Consider the following 19,892-nt stretch of genomic DNA (forward strand, 5'->3'; position numbering starts at 1 on the left):
CGTTCGTGGCGCCCCGTGGCTCCGGCTGGGCGCAGGTGGGCCGGGCCGGGCCCCGCGGATCGGCGCGTTCCCACGAAGGCTAGCCCTCGGAGCGAGGGGGAGGGACCATCGGAAAGACGTGGAACGATCCGTGCGGTGTCATCGGCAGGGCCCAGGCCCCGCGCCGCCGCCGCCGCCGCCGCCGCCGCCGTCGCCGCCGCCGCTGGGGGTTTGCTGCGGGGATCCGCGCTGAGCCTCCGCGCAACCCCGAGATTAGCATGACACTGGGTGGCCGTCCCGCTTCCTGCCGTGCCAAGGCGCAGCGCGCTAGTCCCCGAGCCCCGATGGCCCCGCGCGCGGGCCGATCGCCGGGCTCCGCAGCCACCGCGGCCCGTGAGTAGGAGTATGCCTGCGGCGGGGGACCCACGCGTGTCGGCACGCGCCCCCACCCTCCCGCGCCCCCGCCAGCCTCGGAAGGAGGAAGCCTGAAGCGGCGCCGCGGTCGTCAGCACCCTTCGGGCTCTTCCTGCGTTGTCGCAGTAGCCGTACCGGTGCTCCCGCGCGCCCCCCGTTCGAGCCTCTGGAATGAAGAGTGCCTCCCGAGGACTGCGGGAGAGACAGAGGCAGCCAGCGCCAGGGACTGCGGGCCTCGCGCTTGGGAGGTCCGGGGGGACACGACTCGGACGCTGTCATCCCCACGCCTGGCGCTGAAGCCTCCCGGTGCGGTTGAGGCTGTCGCCGCCTGATCAAGCTGCTCGGGCGTGCGATCCCGGGTCGGCCCCCGGAGGCCTCGGCTTCCTCATTTGTTTGGGTCTTTTGTGCTGTGGCGCACAGTTGGCTAAGCACTCCTGCGCTGAATCGGGCCATTGTCTGCGCTCCCATTGCTTCCACGCTGCAAGTCTCGGCGCCCCCACCCCGGCCGCCCCCTCCCGGCCGCCGAGCCTCCCAACGTGCCTTCCCCCCCAGGAATCTGGAAGCTGGAAGCCGGGCGGATTGCAAATGAAGTGGAATGCATTGTGGGACGAGTATAAAATCGGAGCCTTCACCGTGGGGGTGTGGGGGGGCGTGGGGAGGGCCGGACCTGCGGCTGGCGGTGTAGACACCGACGAGAAGAGGGGCTGGGGAAAAAAAATGTGCGCAGAGTCCTCCCGGGTCCTGGCCTCGGTAGACGGATGAAGCAGCGCGCTGCGCCCCGGCGCTGAGGCCCCACAATCGGGGCACCAGGGTCGCCCTTGCCCACCATGAAGAAGACCCGGAGCACAACCTTGCGGCGAGCCTGGCCTAGCTCGGATTTCTCGGACCGGGCCTCGGACCGCATGAGGTCCCGCAGCGAGAAGGACTACCGCCTGCACAAGCGCTTCCCCGCGGCCTTCGCGCCCCAGGCTTCTCGGGGCTACATGACATCAGGTTGGTAACCACCGTTCCGCCGCCGGCCGTGTTCGGTGCGCCGCTGCTAGTTTGGGGGTAGAGGACCTGCGGTGATGGATGTGCCGAGTTGTGGGGAAAACAGGGAGAAATTAGCTCCAATCCACCATTTTGTACCTCTGCAAGATCCACAGCAGGCCCTCTCAATATGGGGTTGGAGAGCTATTAGTTAGGTAAAATCGGGGAGGGGGATCGAGCCGAGCATCTCGTCTGTAGGGAGATATGAGGACTGCAGTCTCTCTGAGCTTTGTGAAAGGAGAGCCTGTGTCTAGGGTTGCGGGCAGTACAAGGTTCGCCTGTGCCTGCATTATGGCCAGTTACCTTAGAGGGTATTTAAACAGACATCGCCACCCCGCCCCCCCTCCAAAAAAGGGGGAACAGGTTCCATGCACCTTTCTAGATGACTCGAGGCTGGGGAAAGCTCTGCCCATGTCCATCTGAGAATGGTTCCATTTGCACGCAGGAACTGTGCTAGGGAGGGGATTGTGGTGTATTTGCCTATGGAATACCCACAGGATTGTGTGTGGACTTGTGCCGTGGATGGAATGGAGGCTATATCGTGTTTTGCATGCCGGATGGGAAGGACAAACACAATGGTTTATAGAAGTGAAGGCTTCAAAACAGGTTTCCTGTGAAAATGCAGCCACTGTCCAGAGCCTCCTAGAATGAGCAGGTTTTCTTTGAATTCCATTCGCTGGTTTTGCTTCATGGCTTGGGAACCCAGGGATACTGTGCCTGAGATGCTGATGGGGGGGGGATCCTGGGAATCTTGCGTTTTGTGTTCCTTACTTGTATGTGAAGAGGCGGAAGGCATCAATGTTTTCATTCTGGAAAAATTAATTTGCTGTTAAATGCAATGTGAAGAAGCGTGGAGACTTAGTTCTAAAGTCAAGTCCCTGTACCAAATCACCCTAAGCCCTGTCTTAACTGGGGAGGTTGTTTTAAGACTGTGGTTGGTACTTACAGTCTAGCTTTGTTTTCTTCTTAAACAGCAAATCCTTTTAAATTGGGGTCACAATCTCACACCTCAAAAATGTCCCATGACCATGTCTCCATTCCCAGAAAAGCCTCAATAAACGTAACTATCCTTTTTATTGCAAAATCGGGCAATATAAGGATGTTCCGCGCTGTTTCGGCAATCGCTGTTCACGAAAAACCATTTTTGGAAAAGAAGCGACAACCACAGTTTATGTTTAAGTAATCTAAGTCATGGTTGTGGTTGCTGTATTCTTCAGGCTCATGGCAGTAAATGTACTGTACACCTAGCGCCAATTCTACCTTGTACACAAACCTGTGTCTATACTGAGTGTTAGGCTCATCCTAGGCTCCCCGCCCCCCCACTTAGGTTTGGGTGCTTTCATTGCATCCTCAGCAAGCTCCCCCCCCCGCCAAACCAGAATTGACACTAAATGCAGAAGTGCTGGAGGGCAGGTGGCTATCAGTTCTCCAAGCCTGCAAGACTTTTTAATAATGTCAGGCACATTGCTGTGGACTCTATTTTTATCTGCCTCAGCCTTGCGTCCTTGGGATCACATTTTCAGACTTTGTAAAAGAACTCCATGATTGCCAGTGCTGTGAGACATTTTTGAGGGCACGAGGAAGTCTTCCAATTTTGCCTGATCTTCTCATTTCATTCCGAGTGACGTCTGCAGATGGTCAGATGGCCTTCCTGGGATCATCTGCTCCAAGCTGGCTATGTCCAGATTCAGTGTTAGGTTACCGTTGAGATCCTAGGATCCACAGGAGAGTGCTGTGCCATTCATTCATCATTTGATGGAGTGCTCCTGAAGACTTCTTGAGAGGATACAGGGTTGGGCAGAACATGGGCTTTGCCCAGGATGTCAGCTAGTACATGGAACGAAAAGCAGGTCTAGGGTTTATTGAAATAAATAGTGAATCCCAAGACGAGTGCCTACAATGAGCTTTGAGAGGGAGGCGGACCCTTTCTCCTATGCAACTTCTTGGTTGGGGTGGCTGTAGAGGGCAAGTGTCTTTGTCATTTTTCTCTCCCAAATTTGGCTCCTTTCAGCACGTGGGAGGTGGTGGAAGCTAATGTGTGAAGCCCATGGAGATCATTTGGAGGATGCTTCCTCCAACAAGATATGAAGAGAGTCTACTGTTTCAAGTTGGTTGTTCTTAGTGCAGGCAGGAGTATGTTTCATGGCTCACAGTCTGAAATAGGAAATGAAGCATCCTAGAAACATGAAGGCCTTTGACAGTTCGTTCTGTTCACCCAGTTGTTGGTCTCACTATTTCCTGTTACCACACTCCATTTTTAGTCAAGAAGAGTTTTGTGGTAGGTAAATTATTTGGATTCAGAGATAAGCCTCTTCAAAACTGTGCTAAATAGTCTAAAACTCCTTCAGCTCTGAGACTTTTTTTTAGACACTCCCCCAGAAAATATGAAAATTCAGGGAAATAATGAAAAAAAAAGAAACACTTAGGGGAATGAGAAACCCCAAGATGTTTTTTTACGAATACACAATGATAGATGTCATGGATTCAGCACAGCTATCTAGCACATAGTAGGAGTGTCAAGTAGAGTTGTAGGCATATATGATAGGTTTTACTGAGACAGCACCATTTCTAACTGGTAATAAGTAATTACCAGTGTGGAATGGGATTTATAGCAGTGGGCTTGACCTTGCTTCCTTCCTTCCTTCCTTCCTTCCTTCCTTCCTTCCTTCCTTCCTTCCTTCCTTTCTTTTTCCTGCTTCCTTCTGGAGAGAAATTTAAGCTAACGAGGGTGGACCAGATACACATAAGGCTGATCAGGTCTTTCAGGGAGACAGTTGGATAGGAACCTGTGAAAGTTTCTGTTGTGAAGGCCATGCTTTCTTTCTTTGCCTCTTTTCAGTGAACAAATCTACAGCAATCCTAAGAGCCCCCAGCCTCCTAGCAACCAGGGAGTTCACAGGCCTGGAGAAGAGTTCATTGTTCCTCTTTCAGATTCATTTCCCAACAGTGGCTTCTGAGCAGAAGTGTGTGTGTGTGTGTGTGTGTGTGTGTGTGTGTGTGTGTGTGTGTGGTGACCACAAAAGGTGCACAGTTATAAGAAGAAAGGGCGTTAAATCCGATGGATGTGGGACCATTCTGCCTCATTTTTATACCACTAGATTGCAATTGTGATGTTAGCTAGAGGGAAGAGTCGAACTCCCCATGAAGAAGGGAATCCGTATAATCCTCAGAGCCGTGTATTTGCAGCCATGATTATAGACCACTGGGAAATGATTGGAGAGTCTTCAGGTTTGTGTGGGCGAAGCCCTTAGAACCTTCTACGCTCTTTGTGAGTGTGCTTGGATGATGATGCCATGACCTCTCTTTCTTTTGCTCTCCCCTTGGGCTGTACTGAGGGTGACTGATAATTCATGTCCCACGTATAATGCTGCCAGAATTTTGGTGGGTAGTCTAGCATTGGTAGGATTACAAGTTAATTTTTCTAGTCTTCGGGCTCTACTGAGGATGCCTATAAAAAACTTAGCGTGTTAATGAGAACACTAAGTGGTGGCAAGTTTTCAGTCGATTCTTACGTTTTAAAATCATGCATTAAAGGAAGAGAGCTGATTGTTTTTAATACTATGGCCCTATGGAGTTTGAAAAGAATGATAAAATGAAAGCCCTAACCTGACATCCTAAAAAAATTTGGATAGTTTTGCCTGATGATGATTTAATTACTGGGGAGACATGGCTGGCATACCACTTGATTAATTTATTGGTTTTCATTTTACAGAAACTAGTTCCGGTGCTTTAGTGGGATCCAGTCTCTCATACGCTCTTATTGTAAGAGACATGACAGTTCTAGTCATGGCCTGTCCAAGCTAGCTGTGTTCCCCTAGAGTCAAATGAGCTCCCTCTGTTCATAATGTGTCCATTGGTTCCAGGCCTCCATTATGGAAGTTTCATAGTAAGATAGCTGGGAACTTCTGAATGTAGCAAGTGATCGAAATTCTTAGGACAGCCATTGTCCTTCTCTGACCCCTGGAGTCACGTGTGCATCTGTATTCAGTTGTGGTGCTCATGTTGGAATCCTACTTCCTGCCATCCTTAGGCCCTGTGTTAAGTGTGTGCACCATTGTGATCAGGTGACAAGTTTTAATAGATGGCATCCTCTTTCTTCCCTTTCCTTCTTTGGCTCTGCTCTTCCAACTGTCTTGATTTGTATCTGCCCATATTGACTGCTGTCATCAGGCGAGTGGAAGTGAGGGATGATATACTCGGAGGCCAATGGCTTTCTTCATTATTTCTCAAGGGAGCATGGGCATGCGTATAAAGGTTACCTCTCTTGGTATTTGAATGCCTTTTACACTCTTTGGAAAATTTTTCATTTGAAAAAGAAAAAGAGTGTGCTGTATAAAACCTTAGGAAGCCTTAAATTCCCTGTACCCCTAGAGATTTGGAGTAGATTAGACAAGGGTGTGTTCTTTGGTACAATATTGTTTATGCTGAAATCGTTTTAGGTCCTTGTTATTGGGATAATACACAGAACTTTGGAGTTTATACAGCCTTCATTACGTGGTCTTGAAACTGTGTGATGGCTTGACTATAAAGGATGCTTGTGGTAGTGCGAGTAGAATCTAAGTCATGTCTAAATTTACTCTGGCCACAGTCACACAAGAATGAAACGACACGGGTGATTTTTAAAGGGCTAATAAACTTTCCCTTAAGTAATAAATCCCCAGACTATTTTTATGTGTTGTTGGAATGTGTAGCCAGCTGGCCAGAAAATCCTATTGCTTTCTACTACTTAGATATCTTTAAATTGTCTCTTTGCTCTTCATCCTGGCTGCTGAGATCTTCCGTTCTCCTCTGTTACCTTCCAAGGGGACCGGTTTCCCCAGCCAGTCCATTCTGCTTTGGACCCCAGAAGGCCTTTGTTTTTGTTATTTCTCACCTGGACCAAGGCAAATCTGGAGAAGTTGCTTTCCCTTTATAATGCTGCTCATACACGCGATGGAGTTGCCTATGGACCGTGGGCTCCGGGAAGTGTTCATAGTGTGTCTTTCCCCACTGTTTCCACACCTTGCGAACCTCCTTATTACCTGACCCCGTGTCTGGGAGGTCTTTATGCCCACTCTCCCCTCAAGCCGTTGTGTATGTCTCAGACTTTCTGTGATACTACTTAAGTCTCCCGCTTCTTCAGGTCTGATAGAATTCCATTTCCCCTTCCAGAGTCAACACACCTTGCCCACCCCGCTTTATTGGAGATTAGGTCTGTAGCTCCAATAGGCTTGGACTCTCAACCCCCTGCCTCAGCTCCGGCATAGCTGAGGGTGCACCCCAGTGTGCCTCCTCTTCTTTTCTTCCTCCAGGCCCTTTCCGTGACAGTGGCTTCATGCTCGTGTCACAGCAGCTTTGCATTGTGCCCCGGGCTCACCTGGACCTGTCCTGTGCTGGACAGCCAGCTGTGCACCGACAACACCTGTTTCTCTTAGAGCTTTGCTGTGCCAGCATCCTTGAGCTCGGTGCATATCAGGACTCGGATGGCTTTTAGATGAATGACTAAAGCATGACTTTTTAAAGAGAGAGTGAAAGGAAGGATGTCTGGAAGTCTGGATATGAGTCATTGCTTTATAACTGGGGAAGTTACTCTAACTTGGGATTCTGTTGAGTATACATTAGTGCATCAATATATATATTTATTATACACTGTGCAATCTTAAGATCCTACCTTTGACCATCCCCTGCTATGATTGGTGGGGAAAGAAATCCAGCTGTTCATGAGTGAGGCATTGGAGATTAGGACATTGGAGTAGTTAGTCTGCATTGGCTTAGGGCGAACAGGGCTCAGAGAAGGGCAAATACCACGTAGCACCTGACGGGGAGGCTTACTGGGGTCCTGAGGAATATCTAGGGCTTAAAGAGATGGAGAAAGAGAAGAATTGGAGAAGGGTGGGGAGTCAGTGAGAGCCAGGCACAAAGCTGTGTGTTTTTCATGCTGTAACTGTAACTTTGGGGCGTGAGTAGCGGTATCACCGGGCAAGCAGGGAACTTGAAATGTGGGCGAGTCCTGAGTTAGTAATAGATTTGTGACTTTGGGAGGGAGCCAGTGAAAGAAACATCTGAGGAAGGATTGTCTTACGGTGGCTCGTAGGGTAGATGGATGGTCACAAGTGTCTTGTGCTTCGGAGACCTGCAGGGAGGGGACTCCTGGTGATCCTGCAATCCGTGATAAAGGCCACACTAGAGTCACATTTCACTATGTTAGCACACCAAACTGTATCCATTTTTTTGTCTTAACTATGCACAACTTTGTCTTAGGCTGTTTTATCTGGTGCTTCAAAGTTTATTTGGCACATAGTTCTAGTGACTGTAGCATAATGCAGATTTCTTTGTGGGGTCTCACTCTCCCTCAGTTTTCAGTGCTCCAGTATAATTGATGACATGCGGAGGGGACTGAACATGTAAGCCAGCCTCACCGTGCAGCCGCTCACCTTTAAGAGAACGGGTTGGGTCACATCGGACATAGCTTCCTTTCTCCAGGGAGCCATCAGACCCTTCCCCAGGACAGCACCGTCATGCCTATCACCTCAGTAAAGGTCAACCACACTCACTGTTGCTACAACGGGGACATAACAGGTACCAGGCTCCCGGCATGGTCAAAGTTAGCTCACCTGTACTTTCCAGATTTTCTTTCAACTTGATTCACTTTCTAGGTAAGTGTATTTTAGAAAGAAGACTCCTTTTCTGAGAAATTACAGGTTCCACTTGATAATTATATTTTTCTAACCATCATTAAAATGAACCTATAACTTTTTATTAAAAAACATTTGACCTGCTAACCAGCTGAAGAGAACTTGTTTGCCTAACCGGAACTGTGTGCTTGTACTTGAACTAGAACTTGTATAGGTCAAGGAGAGAGGGAAGCCCTAGGAGGCCCTGGCAGACAGAGGGATGGATTACTCTTTGGAACTAATTGACTTTAAGAAGTAAAAGAAAACAAAAGCCAACCTTACATCTTGCTGGTTGGGAATATAAGCTAGGCAGGCATTATGGAAATAAGTATGGAGGTCCCTCGAAAGTCAAAAAGTAGAACCACATGATCCAACTCTACCACTTCTGGGCACATACCAGTCAGCATACCACAGAGATATCTGCTCATCTATGCTTATTACTACAGCACTGTTCATGAGAGCCAAGTTACAGAATCAGCCTAGCTGTCTGTCAACATGAACCTGAAAGAAGACATGCTCTATATGCTCACAGCAGGGCTTTATTTAGCTGTAAATGGTGGGGGATTGTGGCATTTGCAGGAAGATGGGAGGATTGGAGGTCACTTCAGTAAGTGAGAGAAGCCAGGGCCAGAAAGGCACATAGCATGTTTTTGTTCATATGTGGAACCTAGATTTTACACACACACACACACACACACACACACACACACACACACACCACCACCACCAACAACAACAACAACAAAAAGCCACACTAAACACTCACGCAGGAGTCAAGATGCTGCTTCTGAAGAATATCACGAGTGACCAGGAAGCCAGAGACACAGGAGCAAATGATGAGTTCTCTATTTTGGACTAACAAGTTCTTGGAGCAGGGCAGTCCTCTAGGAACGCTTGTGGATGGGGAAGGTTGGAGGGCTGAGAGTCAGCCCGCAGAGTAGCGGGTGAACACCAGAATAACTCAGCTATTTTGTACTTTATGACCTGCTTTTCAGATGTTGTAAGTTATTTTTATTTCCAGCAGATGGAGGGTCAACTGGATTTCACTGATGAGTTTTTAGATTTTCAAAAACCTGGAGAATTGTCACTGAGATTGCTCACAGGTTACACCCCTGGCCTTGAGAGCGAGGTGTAGTGTAATTCCTAGGTTTGCATTATTGGTATTTGCATAGCTTCTGTAACTATTTTGTTTGTTGGCATCGGGAATATGCTTTGGGTATCTATACTCAGGTTTGGGAAGAATGAGCTATGCAAGTAACTGCACAAAAGGCGAGACCAGCTATGTACATAATGTATGTTTCCATCATCTGTCATATACCTATTCAGTGGGAAAATTATGACTTAGGTAACTCACACTCATGGCTAAAAATCTCCATTTATCTTTCTACTTTAATCCGTGATGACTCCTCCAGGCCAAGTTTTCTCTTTTTGAAGATAAAAGAGAGATACTTGGCAGATGCCTGTAGGCATTTGGGTAAAGGACAGATACCTAGCCTTAACCTTCTGATGGCCGTAGTTTCCCAGGGAGGGACTGTCTGGAAATTAATACCCTCCCTCACCTCTGGTCTCTTTCCCTAGGAGAGCCAATAGAGTATCCATCGCTTCTAGTATGCCCACCTTTTGCTTTGAAATGATTTCATCTGTAGGTGAAAGGATGCGCATCACAGTGATTGAGGTGTCTGTCTTTTTTTTTTGTTTCCTCACAACTGAGCATCACTCTTAGCTCTATAGTCCCCAACTGTTATGCATTAGACGCTCCCTCCCACCCAGTATACATTAAAGTTCCAGTCTCTGGTGCCTGTGAATATGTTCATTTTTGTGAATAAGGTTGTGGATGTAGTCTTGTCGTGCTTATAATGGAGTAGGATGGATGCCTCCAACGTGTAAGCAGACGGAAAGAATTCTCGTTGGAGGGGCATCACGTGACTGTAGGAGCAGATATGGGAGTATCCGCAAACCAAGGAAGGCCATTGGTGCTGGACACCATCAGAAGCTAGAAAAAGACCTGGGGTGTATTCCCCCTCAGTGCCCTGCAAGGAACTAGCTTTACAGATAACTGTAACCCAACTTGAGGAATTAGAATATTTTTCTCTTGTTCTATGCTAGTTCATATGGCTTGTTACAGGCACTCTAGGTCAGGGATCTTCCCACCATTGGGTCATTGGTGGCAGACAGAGTCTGGCTCTTCTATGGAGATGCTCAGTTGCTGCCCGATGGCTCTCTGGACAACCACACATGGAGATAGGGGCTGGAGGCCCGTTTGTTTGCTTGTTGGGTTTGGTTTGGTTTCCAGGTGCAGGTGCCCTCACCCTTCCTGACTTTGATTCTCAATGTGCTGGGACAAACTGGTGGGGACCGTGAGATACAGTCTCTGGTGATGGTGGTAGGCTTGCAGTTGTTGCAGTTGGTAGGTGGTGTCCCCGTGGCTGTGCTGGTGGTGCCAGCTGGTCTTTTGTGACTGGCTGTGACCACTGACAAAGACCTTCCTTTCATTGAGTGTCTCGGTCTTTAGGTTTCAAGCCTGCCATCACTACTGTGTCTGATCACCTGTGAGACACCTAATATATGATAGACAGGAGCCTGTTGGTTTTGTGAGTTTGAGCTGAGAGGCAGGCCCTGGGAGATTCACTTCACAATCCAGCCTTTCTACCACTGCCTGAGTAAGCCAACGGAAATGTTAGCAGTTTTCCTAGGATCTCAGTTTCTTGTCTTGAAACATGGGAATCATGTGCCCACTCATCAGGCATTGGGTGAATTATGTGAACTCATATGCATAAACACTTAGAACTAAGCCTGATGCCTTATGGGTGAGACTCTCATTGTTTATTATTAGTTGTTCTTGAAGAGCCAGTGCTGAATTGAGTTGCATGTAACTAAGAACCTCAGCCAATTAGAATTGCAATGGTAGCTCAATAGTTGTCACTTTAAATATTAAGTATTGCTCTAAAAATTATATAGAAACTATCTAACAAATACAGTTTTGGTTTTTATTTTGCAACAATGTTGCTTGCATCTTGAAAAGTTTCCAGTCTTTTATTACCTGTCCAATGATAGCCCCCTCCCTCTGTTCCACAGCACCCTGTCTTGGTGTTTTGGACTTCTAAACCCATGGGTCACAACCATTTTGGGTTGCATAGCAGATATTTATACTATGATTCACAGCTGTAGCAAAATTATAGCAGCAAAAATAATTTTGTGGCCGGGGAGGATCACTACAACATGGGAGACTGTATTAAAGGGTTGCAGTGTTAGGAAGACTTAGAAACACCATCCTAGAGGACGCCTGATTGATTCTGAATGCTGGTTTGTGTTCCCATAGCACCCTTGTGCGTCTCTAAGGCAACTGGACATTGGTCATCATTTTCTTGTGTGACCCCTCCATCAAGCTTTAGAAACTTAATAGCTAATAGTTTACATGTTTAACTTAGAGAGCGCACAGCCTTGTTCAGATTCCTGCTAGTGGTGGTGTGGACTTGGGGTTCCAAGTCTCTCTTTAACCCAAGGCATAGTTAGTACCCTGAGTGATGAGAAGACCCCGTTGAGTAATTGTTGGTATTTGTCACCTTGCTGAAGCCACTGAGCCAAAAGGGCAAACAGGGAAAATGGAGCAGTTTTGATGGCCACTATGGTGAATGAATAGGTGGAGCCTCTGTTTTAGGTTTTAAAAAGATACCCAGTCTTTTGGCAATGTAAAACAAGCTCACTTTCTTGACTCCACCAACTGTGTGAAAGAAAGCACCCTTTCAGACTATATGCTCATCACTGCAATTGTAATGGGGGTTTCTGTTAACCCAGGGAACTCATTTGGATTGTCATTTCAGTTGGTTTTGAAATATTCGAAAGAAGTATTTGGACATATTTCCCCCTATTTATCAACATGTTCTCTATAGACAAAAGACATATATTGGTAAATTTTTAAAAAAAGCTCTTAGAAATCTGCTGGAGAGAGTGACCAAGCCCCAAGAAGGAAGATAGTCAGAATTTGGGTGGATTTTCCCACATCCGTGAGTACAGAACATTTCTACAGCTTCAGAACATTGTCAGTTAAGGCTCCAAAACCAGCGAAGCCGGAGGATTGCTCAGTGGTCAGAGCACTTGCTGCACAATTATGAAGACCAGATTTGGGTTCCTGGAGTCTGCATAAACCGGATGGGTGTGGTGGCTTGGCTGTAATTCCAGCACTTGCAAGGCAGAGACAGGTGATCCTTGAGCAAGCTGGCTTTCGAGACTAGCTGTATCAGCAAGCTCTGGGTTTGATTTAGCGACCCTGCCTCAATGAATAATATGGAAAAGCAGTTGAGGAAATCTCTTGAAGTCAGCCTCAGGCTTGCATATGCATACATGTACATTCACACACGCACATAAAAGTGTGCCCGTACACAAGTGAACACACATACACACACCATGTACATACAAGATAGAAAGAGGAAAAATGTACATCAAAGAGTTGCACAGGGTATCTTGGCATCCAGTGGCTGTCTATATACTGAATACTGGCAATTTATATATTCAGATTATTTTTATTTCCTTATCTATAAAATGAGAATAAAGTGATATCTAAGTGAGTTTCTGTGTGGATTGAATTAGCAGCTGTATGAGAGAGAGCTGGTAGGGAACCTGTTTCAGGGTAAGATCTGCTGTTGTACTGTCTTTTGGAACGTGACTGTGCAGACCTGACCATTCCTTGGTGTTTTACAACTGAGGGTGCCAAGGGAGGTTGCCAGCAGCCAACTTGTCCAAGGTCAGACCAAGTTCAGAGTCTACTTACTTCAGATTCTTAGCCTCTTATTCCAGATTCACTTAATCAGGAATCAAATATGCCATTTCTTATTGATCTTGATGTGTGATCTAAGGTTAGCCCACGGAGTTACTCATTTATTTAAGTAGGCCCTTGTTCTCGGATTTTCAACTTAGGAAAAATGATCAAGAGTCATTATGAAGCCGACTTTCCTGTGAAATATAAATCTAAGAGAAGCAGGCTTCACTTAAAATTCATCTAATCATTCATGGATTAACTGGGGATGCTTATTTGACTTTTCAGTTGAAGGGTTGGGGGAAAGAGCCTTCTTGGAGGTGTGAGCTGGGCTGTGTGCATGTGTTTCCATATGCAACAAAAATGAGTCTCACCAAAGCTCACTATAAAAAAGGAAACAAGGATAACATTTTCCTTGGCGAACTTGGAGAGAAAGACTAGTGGGAAGCTCTCCTTTAAACCAAGTGCATTTTCTCACCCTTGATGGGTCTTAAAAGGTAGCGATAGTTCTGGGGGCTGTCTAAGAAACAAAACGGGGAGTGTATGGCACAGTTTGGACCCATTTTTGACTGGTGAATCTCTGCGGCTTTTCCAGAAACATGGGTTCCTAGCCTGACTTGGAGCACTGAGATGACAGCTGAGCTGCAGAGGAGAAAGAATTTGCTGCCTGGCTTAGCTTTCACAGCCAAAACATCATTGGAGCCCCAACCTACTAGGGTCCGGGTCAGAGCTTGCACCCACCTGAGACACTCCTGGTCATTTTCAGTATATCATCCCATTGGGTCCTGTCTTACTTAGGGTTTCTATTGCTGTGAAGAGACATGATGGCCATGGCAGCCCTTACAAACTCTTGTATTTAATTGAGGGTGGCTTACAGTTTGAGAGGGTTAGTCCATTTTGTTCATGGCAGGACATGGCAGTGGCAGGTACACATAGTGCTGGAGAAGGAGCTGAGAGTTCTACATCTTGATTGTCAGGCAATGGGAGGTGAACTGTGTCACTGGACATAGCTTGAGCACTGGAGACCTCAAAGCCTACCCCCCCACAGCGACATACTTCCTCCAACAAGACCACACCTACTCCAACAAAGCCACACCTCCTAATATTGCCACTCCCTGTTTCAAGCCACCACAAGTCCTCAGTGTTCTCTTCCTCCAGACCCAGAGGAAAGATGTAAAGAGAGTCTAAAGGTGGAAATAATTTGCTTTCTGTGGTCCTGGCTAACCAGCTAAACTTCAAAAGTTGCCTTTGTGTGTGAGCAAGCAAGGCCTAGGTTTTGCCACTAAATGTGTAGTTTCTGGAGAATGCAGAATTCCATGTGTTGATATGTACATACACACATACATATACATACATACATACATATTTGTGTGTCTGTGTGTGTGTGTGTGAGAGAGAGAGAGACAGAGAGAGGAAGAGAGAGATACTCATGTGAACTTAGGATGCTATTATTTTTTTCTCATTTGTAGTCAAATACCCAACAAGAAACAACTTAAGGGCAGAAGGGTTATATTGGCTCAAGGAGGTATGAGGTCCTTCGTGGTGGTGATGGTGGCCAAGGCATGACTATTGGCTCACAGATGGAGGGATGCGGTCCATTGTGGTGGAGATGAACAAGGCATGACGAGTATGAGGCAGCAGGTCACATTGCTTCCATAACCAGAAGGCAGAGAAAGTTAGGAAGTGAGGGGCCAACTCCATAACCTTGAGGCTTGCTTGCAGTAACCTAAGTTCTCCTATGAGAACTCACCAAGCAAGGCCTCAACTGGGGACCAAGTATTGAAACATATGAACCTATGGGGGACATTTCCACCCAAACTATGCCAAATGCTGCTGAGTGATATATCTAGCATCCTATCTTATGGGCAAAACAATGAGGCTGCTGTTATCAGACACAGTATATGGGAGATTCCTGGGAACCCTTGGCCTTTGGCTAGAATTGATGCTGAAGATTTATCAGAGATGTGGCTAATGACTCTGTGTAGTGTCTTGGAAGCAGGTCACTAGGAAACAGATACTTGGAAGGCGTTGCTAAGCTTGGCAGCACCAGTGGTCAGAAGGTCTCCTCTGGTTTCTCTCAGTCTGATTACATAATCCTTATAAAACAACCAAGTTCCTGAAGTTTAGGTATCCAGACAGACACCTCATATTTTACTCACATTGATACCAAGGCAGGGACCTATTTTTTTTTTTGGTACCTCATCTTCAGAGCACCAAGGAATGCATTGCCATTAACTCACTGAGGCCTCAGAAGAAGCCCACATGACAACCACCAGTGAATATTTTAAGTAACATCAGTTGTAGATTTTGTACACATTCACACAGTATACTGACTGACTCTCGTGCCTATTCACAACACAGCTTTACTTATGAATGCTCAACTGAGGCTTTAGGTTTAAAAAATGACAAAATTAACTTTAAAATGTATGTGTGTGTGTGTATGTGTGTGTGTGTGTGTTTGGCACATGTGTCATGTGTATACATGTGTGTCTTCCACTATCATTCTCCATCATATTTTTAAAAAAGATGTATTCACATCTATGTGTATGTTTGTATATGTGTGTATGCACACATAAATGTGTGTGTTGTGCATGTGCCATTGGAGACCAGAAGTTGTTGGATGCCTCAGGTAGATGACATGGGTGTTGGGAACTGAATTCTGCAGTTCAGGATCAATCAAGTGCTCCTAACTGCTCAGTCAGCACCACCAACATTCTTTGTTTGTTTTTGTTTTTCAAGACAGGGTTTCTCTGTAGTTCTGGTTGTCCTGGAACTCACTCTATAGACTAATCTGGACTCCAACTCAGCCATCCTCCTGTCTCTGTCTCCCAAGTGCTGGGAGTAAAAGCATGCGCCATCACCATCTGTGTTTTTTGAGACAAGGTCTTTTCTTGAATCTGGAGCTCACCATTTGCCTAAGTGCCCAGTGTACTTCTGTCTCCACCCTATCTCAGCAATGGCGTGTGGGTATGGGCTATCCTATACAGGTTCTGGGGATTTGAACCTAGGTCTTCATACACTTTACCCACAGAGTCATCTCCCCAGCCCAGAATTAAATTTCTACTTTAAATTAAATGGTAGTCATTTTTCTTTTCATTCTCTGAGTGGTTTACCTTGTACTTCCTCTAGAGTGGGGGAAGGGGTTGAATTCTACTTGAGAGGCCTACATTGAACTGAGGATGTTCTCTGCCATATTAATGAGTTTTTACTTAAATATTAATGTGTGTTATTGAGACAGACCCCTCTTCAGCCCGCTGAAGTTCTGTGGATCATCTTATCTACTATTGAGCTTTGTCAGAGCTGTCAGGGGGTGGGGTGGGGGAGCTGTTTCTTGCCCTTCCTCTTCTTATCTCCGGGAGTGGGTTTCTTCACACTCTGGTGAGCTCCTCTGATGCCTTAATTGGCTTGATGTTATCACAGCTGTCACTCACTCACTTGGGCTATCCCTGATTCTTAGGGGAGATCAACCTTGACTTTGCTCAAGTCCTAGGTCTTAACTCGTTTAGCATGAAGGTGCCTGACAGCCACAAGTGCAACTTTGAGAGAGAGAATTCCCATGTAAATTCGTAATCTCATGTAAAATCATCATTTTGTTCATTTGCAAATGATATACCATATATATGCTATCATACATATGTACATATATATGCACAGTGTGTGTATGTATGGTGTACATACATGTATGTGAGAGTGTGGTGTGTTTGTGTGTCATGTTTGTGCACTTGCGTTTGTGGGTGCTTGTGCCTGTGTGCACGCAGAGGCTACAGGAAGAAACAAGGCAGTGGTTCTCAATCTGTGACTCACCACCCTTAGGAGTCAAACAACCCTTTCTCTAAGGCCACCCTGCATATCAAATATTTATATTACAGTTCAGTGCAAAATTACAGTTACGGAGTAGTGAGGAAAATAGTTTTGTGGTTGGGGTCACTACAACATGGGGAACTAACTGTATAAAGGTCACCGCATAGGAAGGTGGAGAACCACTGAAGTAGGGTGTCCTGTTCTCGCGTGCTTTCCCTCATCCCTTTGAGAGAGGGTCTCTCAGTGAACTTGGAGCTGAGCTGGTGGCCATCAAGCCCCCATGGTTCTCCTGTCTCCTCTCTGCCCCCTCTCTGAGCTGGGATGACAGGGAAAGGCATGACGTACCCAGATTTTTCTGTGGGTGCCAGGGGGTTCAAACTCAGGTAGGTCCTCATGCAGGCACATGCTCTTAGCCATCTTCCTAGGTCCAGCAAAGTATTGTCTTCCACTTCCTTCACTTTTCTTGTACTCTTCTTGAGTATTTTTGGCTATGAAAATGAGTAAGGGAAAGGTTGAGTGTTGCCTTAACTTCTGCCGTATGTTTTTGGTAGTATTTTCGACTAAACACACTCTGAAGATAACCACAGGCCAAATCACTAAGGGAGTTGACAGGACCTGATGCTGTAATTCCAGATGACGTTATCAGGCAAAGAAGTCCTTGTATAGGCCTGTAGGCGTGAGATAAGATTAAATCCAACATAATCAAGAAGTTAATAAAATAGGAATCTGGGTGAATCTGATGATAAAGATATAGGATGGTTAAAACTGGGTAAATGAATGATGTCTTTGCCAATCAGTTAACTGGTTTAGAATATATATTAAATGTGTATTATAAAATCTTCACTTGGGGTGGGGGCGGGCTGTCCCTGCGACTCTTGGTGGGAAGGTGACTCCATCTGAGAAACCCTTGATAGTTTGCAGTTGCCTGCAGCTTCTCAGTGGTTGGAGGATGGGTTCTGTTACCCATGGTAACGCAGGGAATGTGAGCAAGATGGATGCTTTTTTTTTTTTTTTGTATGTAGTTCTTCTACTGGTAAAATTCTTCCGCAAAGCCTAGAACCAATAAGATCCTGAAAGTACACAACACTGAAATTAATACAAATACAGAAAGCTACCAGTTTTCAGAGTACCTAAGAAAAGTCGCAAGGTTCTAATCACACATTTCCTAAATATTTCCCCAAGTTTTAAGTAAAAGTAGTTGAAATCATTTCTGCTACTAACAGATAAATTCTTCGTAAACAAAAATGTTGGAGAAATAAAATACAAATTTGATAGCTCTTAACTAAAAAAAAAGCATGATTTGTGGTTTTTCTGAATTTTTAAACTTTAGGATCAGTGTGTAAAAGGCCGTGTTCACTGTGCTCCATTTCTCAGGATTAGAATTTTAAAGTTATTTTCATGTTTCGTCTTTGAACTTCGTGTTATTATTTTATATCCATCTAATGATTTGCTGGGGCAGCTCTGATTGGTAACTTACATCTTTGGGAACAAAGGTGGGCTGGGGATTCACAAGGCTGGAGCCTCAGCTGGGGTAGGGACAGGTGGGGGTTTGTAAGCAGTATGTTGGACATCCAGTGTATGTCAGTCCTTATATAGTCCCTCATCTCAAGTGAAGATCATTTAATGTATATTCTAAACCAGTTAACTGATTGGCAAAGACATCATTCACCTATGCAGTTTTAACTATATCTTTATCATCAGATTTACCCAGACTCCTATTTTATTAACTTCTTGATTACGTTGGATTTAATCTTATCTCACACCTACAGGCCTACACAAGAACTAATAGAAAATAAATCTTTGTTTTTTAAATAATGCTTTTATGTATAATTTAATATTTGCATGAATTTATACGATTTATTTTGGTCACAACTGCTTACCACTTTCCACCTCCAACTCCCCCAGTGAGCAGGAAATTTTTTGTAAGGTCCCTATGCCTTGGTCTTTTGAGAAAATAGTTTGTTCCTAAAGTGAAAATCTATTTAATTCTGTAAACCTCTTTTAAGTACACTTTTAACCATCATTTCCCATTTTCTTCCTCCCCGTCCCCAGCAATGCCATTCTGTCTTTGTTAATTTGAGTAACTGGGTACGACACAGAAGCACCGGAATCCACATAAGAAAGACCAGGGTAGAATGGGTGTCTATAATAAGTCACTGCTGTGGTGAGATAGGAGGCAGGAACAGAAGTTCCCGGAAGCTAGCCTCCTGCATAGGAACCACCATTTTAAGCAAGTTGGAAGGGGAAGACTAACATCCACGGTTGTCCTCTGACCTCCTCACACATCACACATGCTGTGACATACACACACACACACACACACACACACACACACTTAACAAAAATAGTAGGTGTAAGTGGTCTCATAGTGTTGTTTCTTTATACAAAGGCCCAGCTGCCCAGTAATGACCACCGTGGATGATGGAACTAAGAGAAAGGGACTCCTTGTTTTTTTTTTTATTTGATCACTATTTTCTTAATTTTTTTCTAAATGGAAGGTGTCTTTAAATATGGACACAACTTCAGTTATTCACCTTCGATCCCCATGTGCAGTGTGTTTGTGTTCTGTGAGATGGTGTAACGTGTAAGAACAGGAAGTCCTTGACCCCTTGCCTTCAAGTCACTTGAAATATAGCATATAGTGTGAAATATAGTCATGAGCATAGAACATGACTGGAGGTGACCTGTAGAAACGAAAATGCTGCTCTCTGTAAAGTTCCAGAGCTTTACCCAGGGGCTTCAGGGTGTGTGGTGTGACATCCGCAGGCTCCGTTCAGCAGCACTGAGTTGTCACTGTCCTTTAGGGTGTGTGGTGTGACATCCGCAGGCTCCATTCGGCAGCGCTGAGTTGCCACTGTCCTTGCCTTCTAGCTCCAAGCAGCAGGAAATAGCTGTGGCAGGAACATTCTGTGTAGACTGCAGTTCCTAGACACCATCTGGGGACCAGCGTCACGTCGTTCCTTCTGCGGAATCATCCAGGGAGCTCGTTAAGCAGCCACACATCTTGGCCTCATTCTCGAAGTATTTGTAGGCTTGGGATGAGGCCCAGGACTTTATGTTTTTAAACACTCTCTAGGTAATTTTGGGTCTGGGAGCCACTGATTTGCCATTGTCTCTGACTGTGGGCCTCCCTGTGTCTTCATTCGCTTACTTGTCTCCACGTCCAATAAGCCAGTATCAATGCCTGTAGGGGAAGGCCTTGCCGTGTGTTCCTCTGCAGTGTTAAGTTCTGCACTTAGATTCTGCAAGCCCGCAACTCCCTG

The 19,892-nt window shown here is 45.8% G+C and overlaps 1 protein-coding gene across 4 annotated transcripts in view; it reads left to right on the forward strand.

Annotated features, from left to right (window-relative positions):
• Positions 1–19,892, forward strand: part of Stox2 (storkhead box 2) — a 214,733-nt gene that overhangs the window by 108,584 nt on the left and 86,257 nt on the right. The window contains exon 1 of one of the 4 annotated variants that reach the window (XM_005066677.4): positions 190–1,386. The exons of 2 other annotated variants lie outside the window; for them this stretch is intronic. In XM_005066677.4, the coding sequence (XP_005066734.1) occupies positions 1,221–1,386 (166 nt within the window). In that variant the 5' untranslated portion in view covers positions 190–1,220. Of the gene's footprint in view, positions 1–189; positions 1,387–19,892 lie in introns of those variants that run through there. One more of the 4 variants, XM_013110798.3, reaches the window with a different exon arrangement.

Source organism: Mesocricetus auratus, unplaced genomic scaffold, assembly GCF_017639785.1.
Source record: "Mesocricetus auratus isolate SY011 unplaced genomic scaffold, BCM_Maur_2.0 Super-Scaffold_100026, whole genome shotgun sequence".
Classification (NCBI taxonomy): Eukaryota; Metazoa; Chordata; class Mammalia; order Rodentia; family Cricetidae; genus Mesocricetus; species Mesocricetus auratus.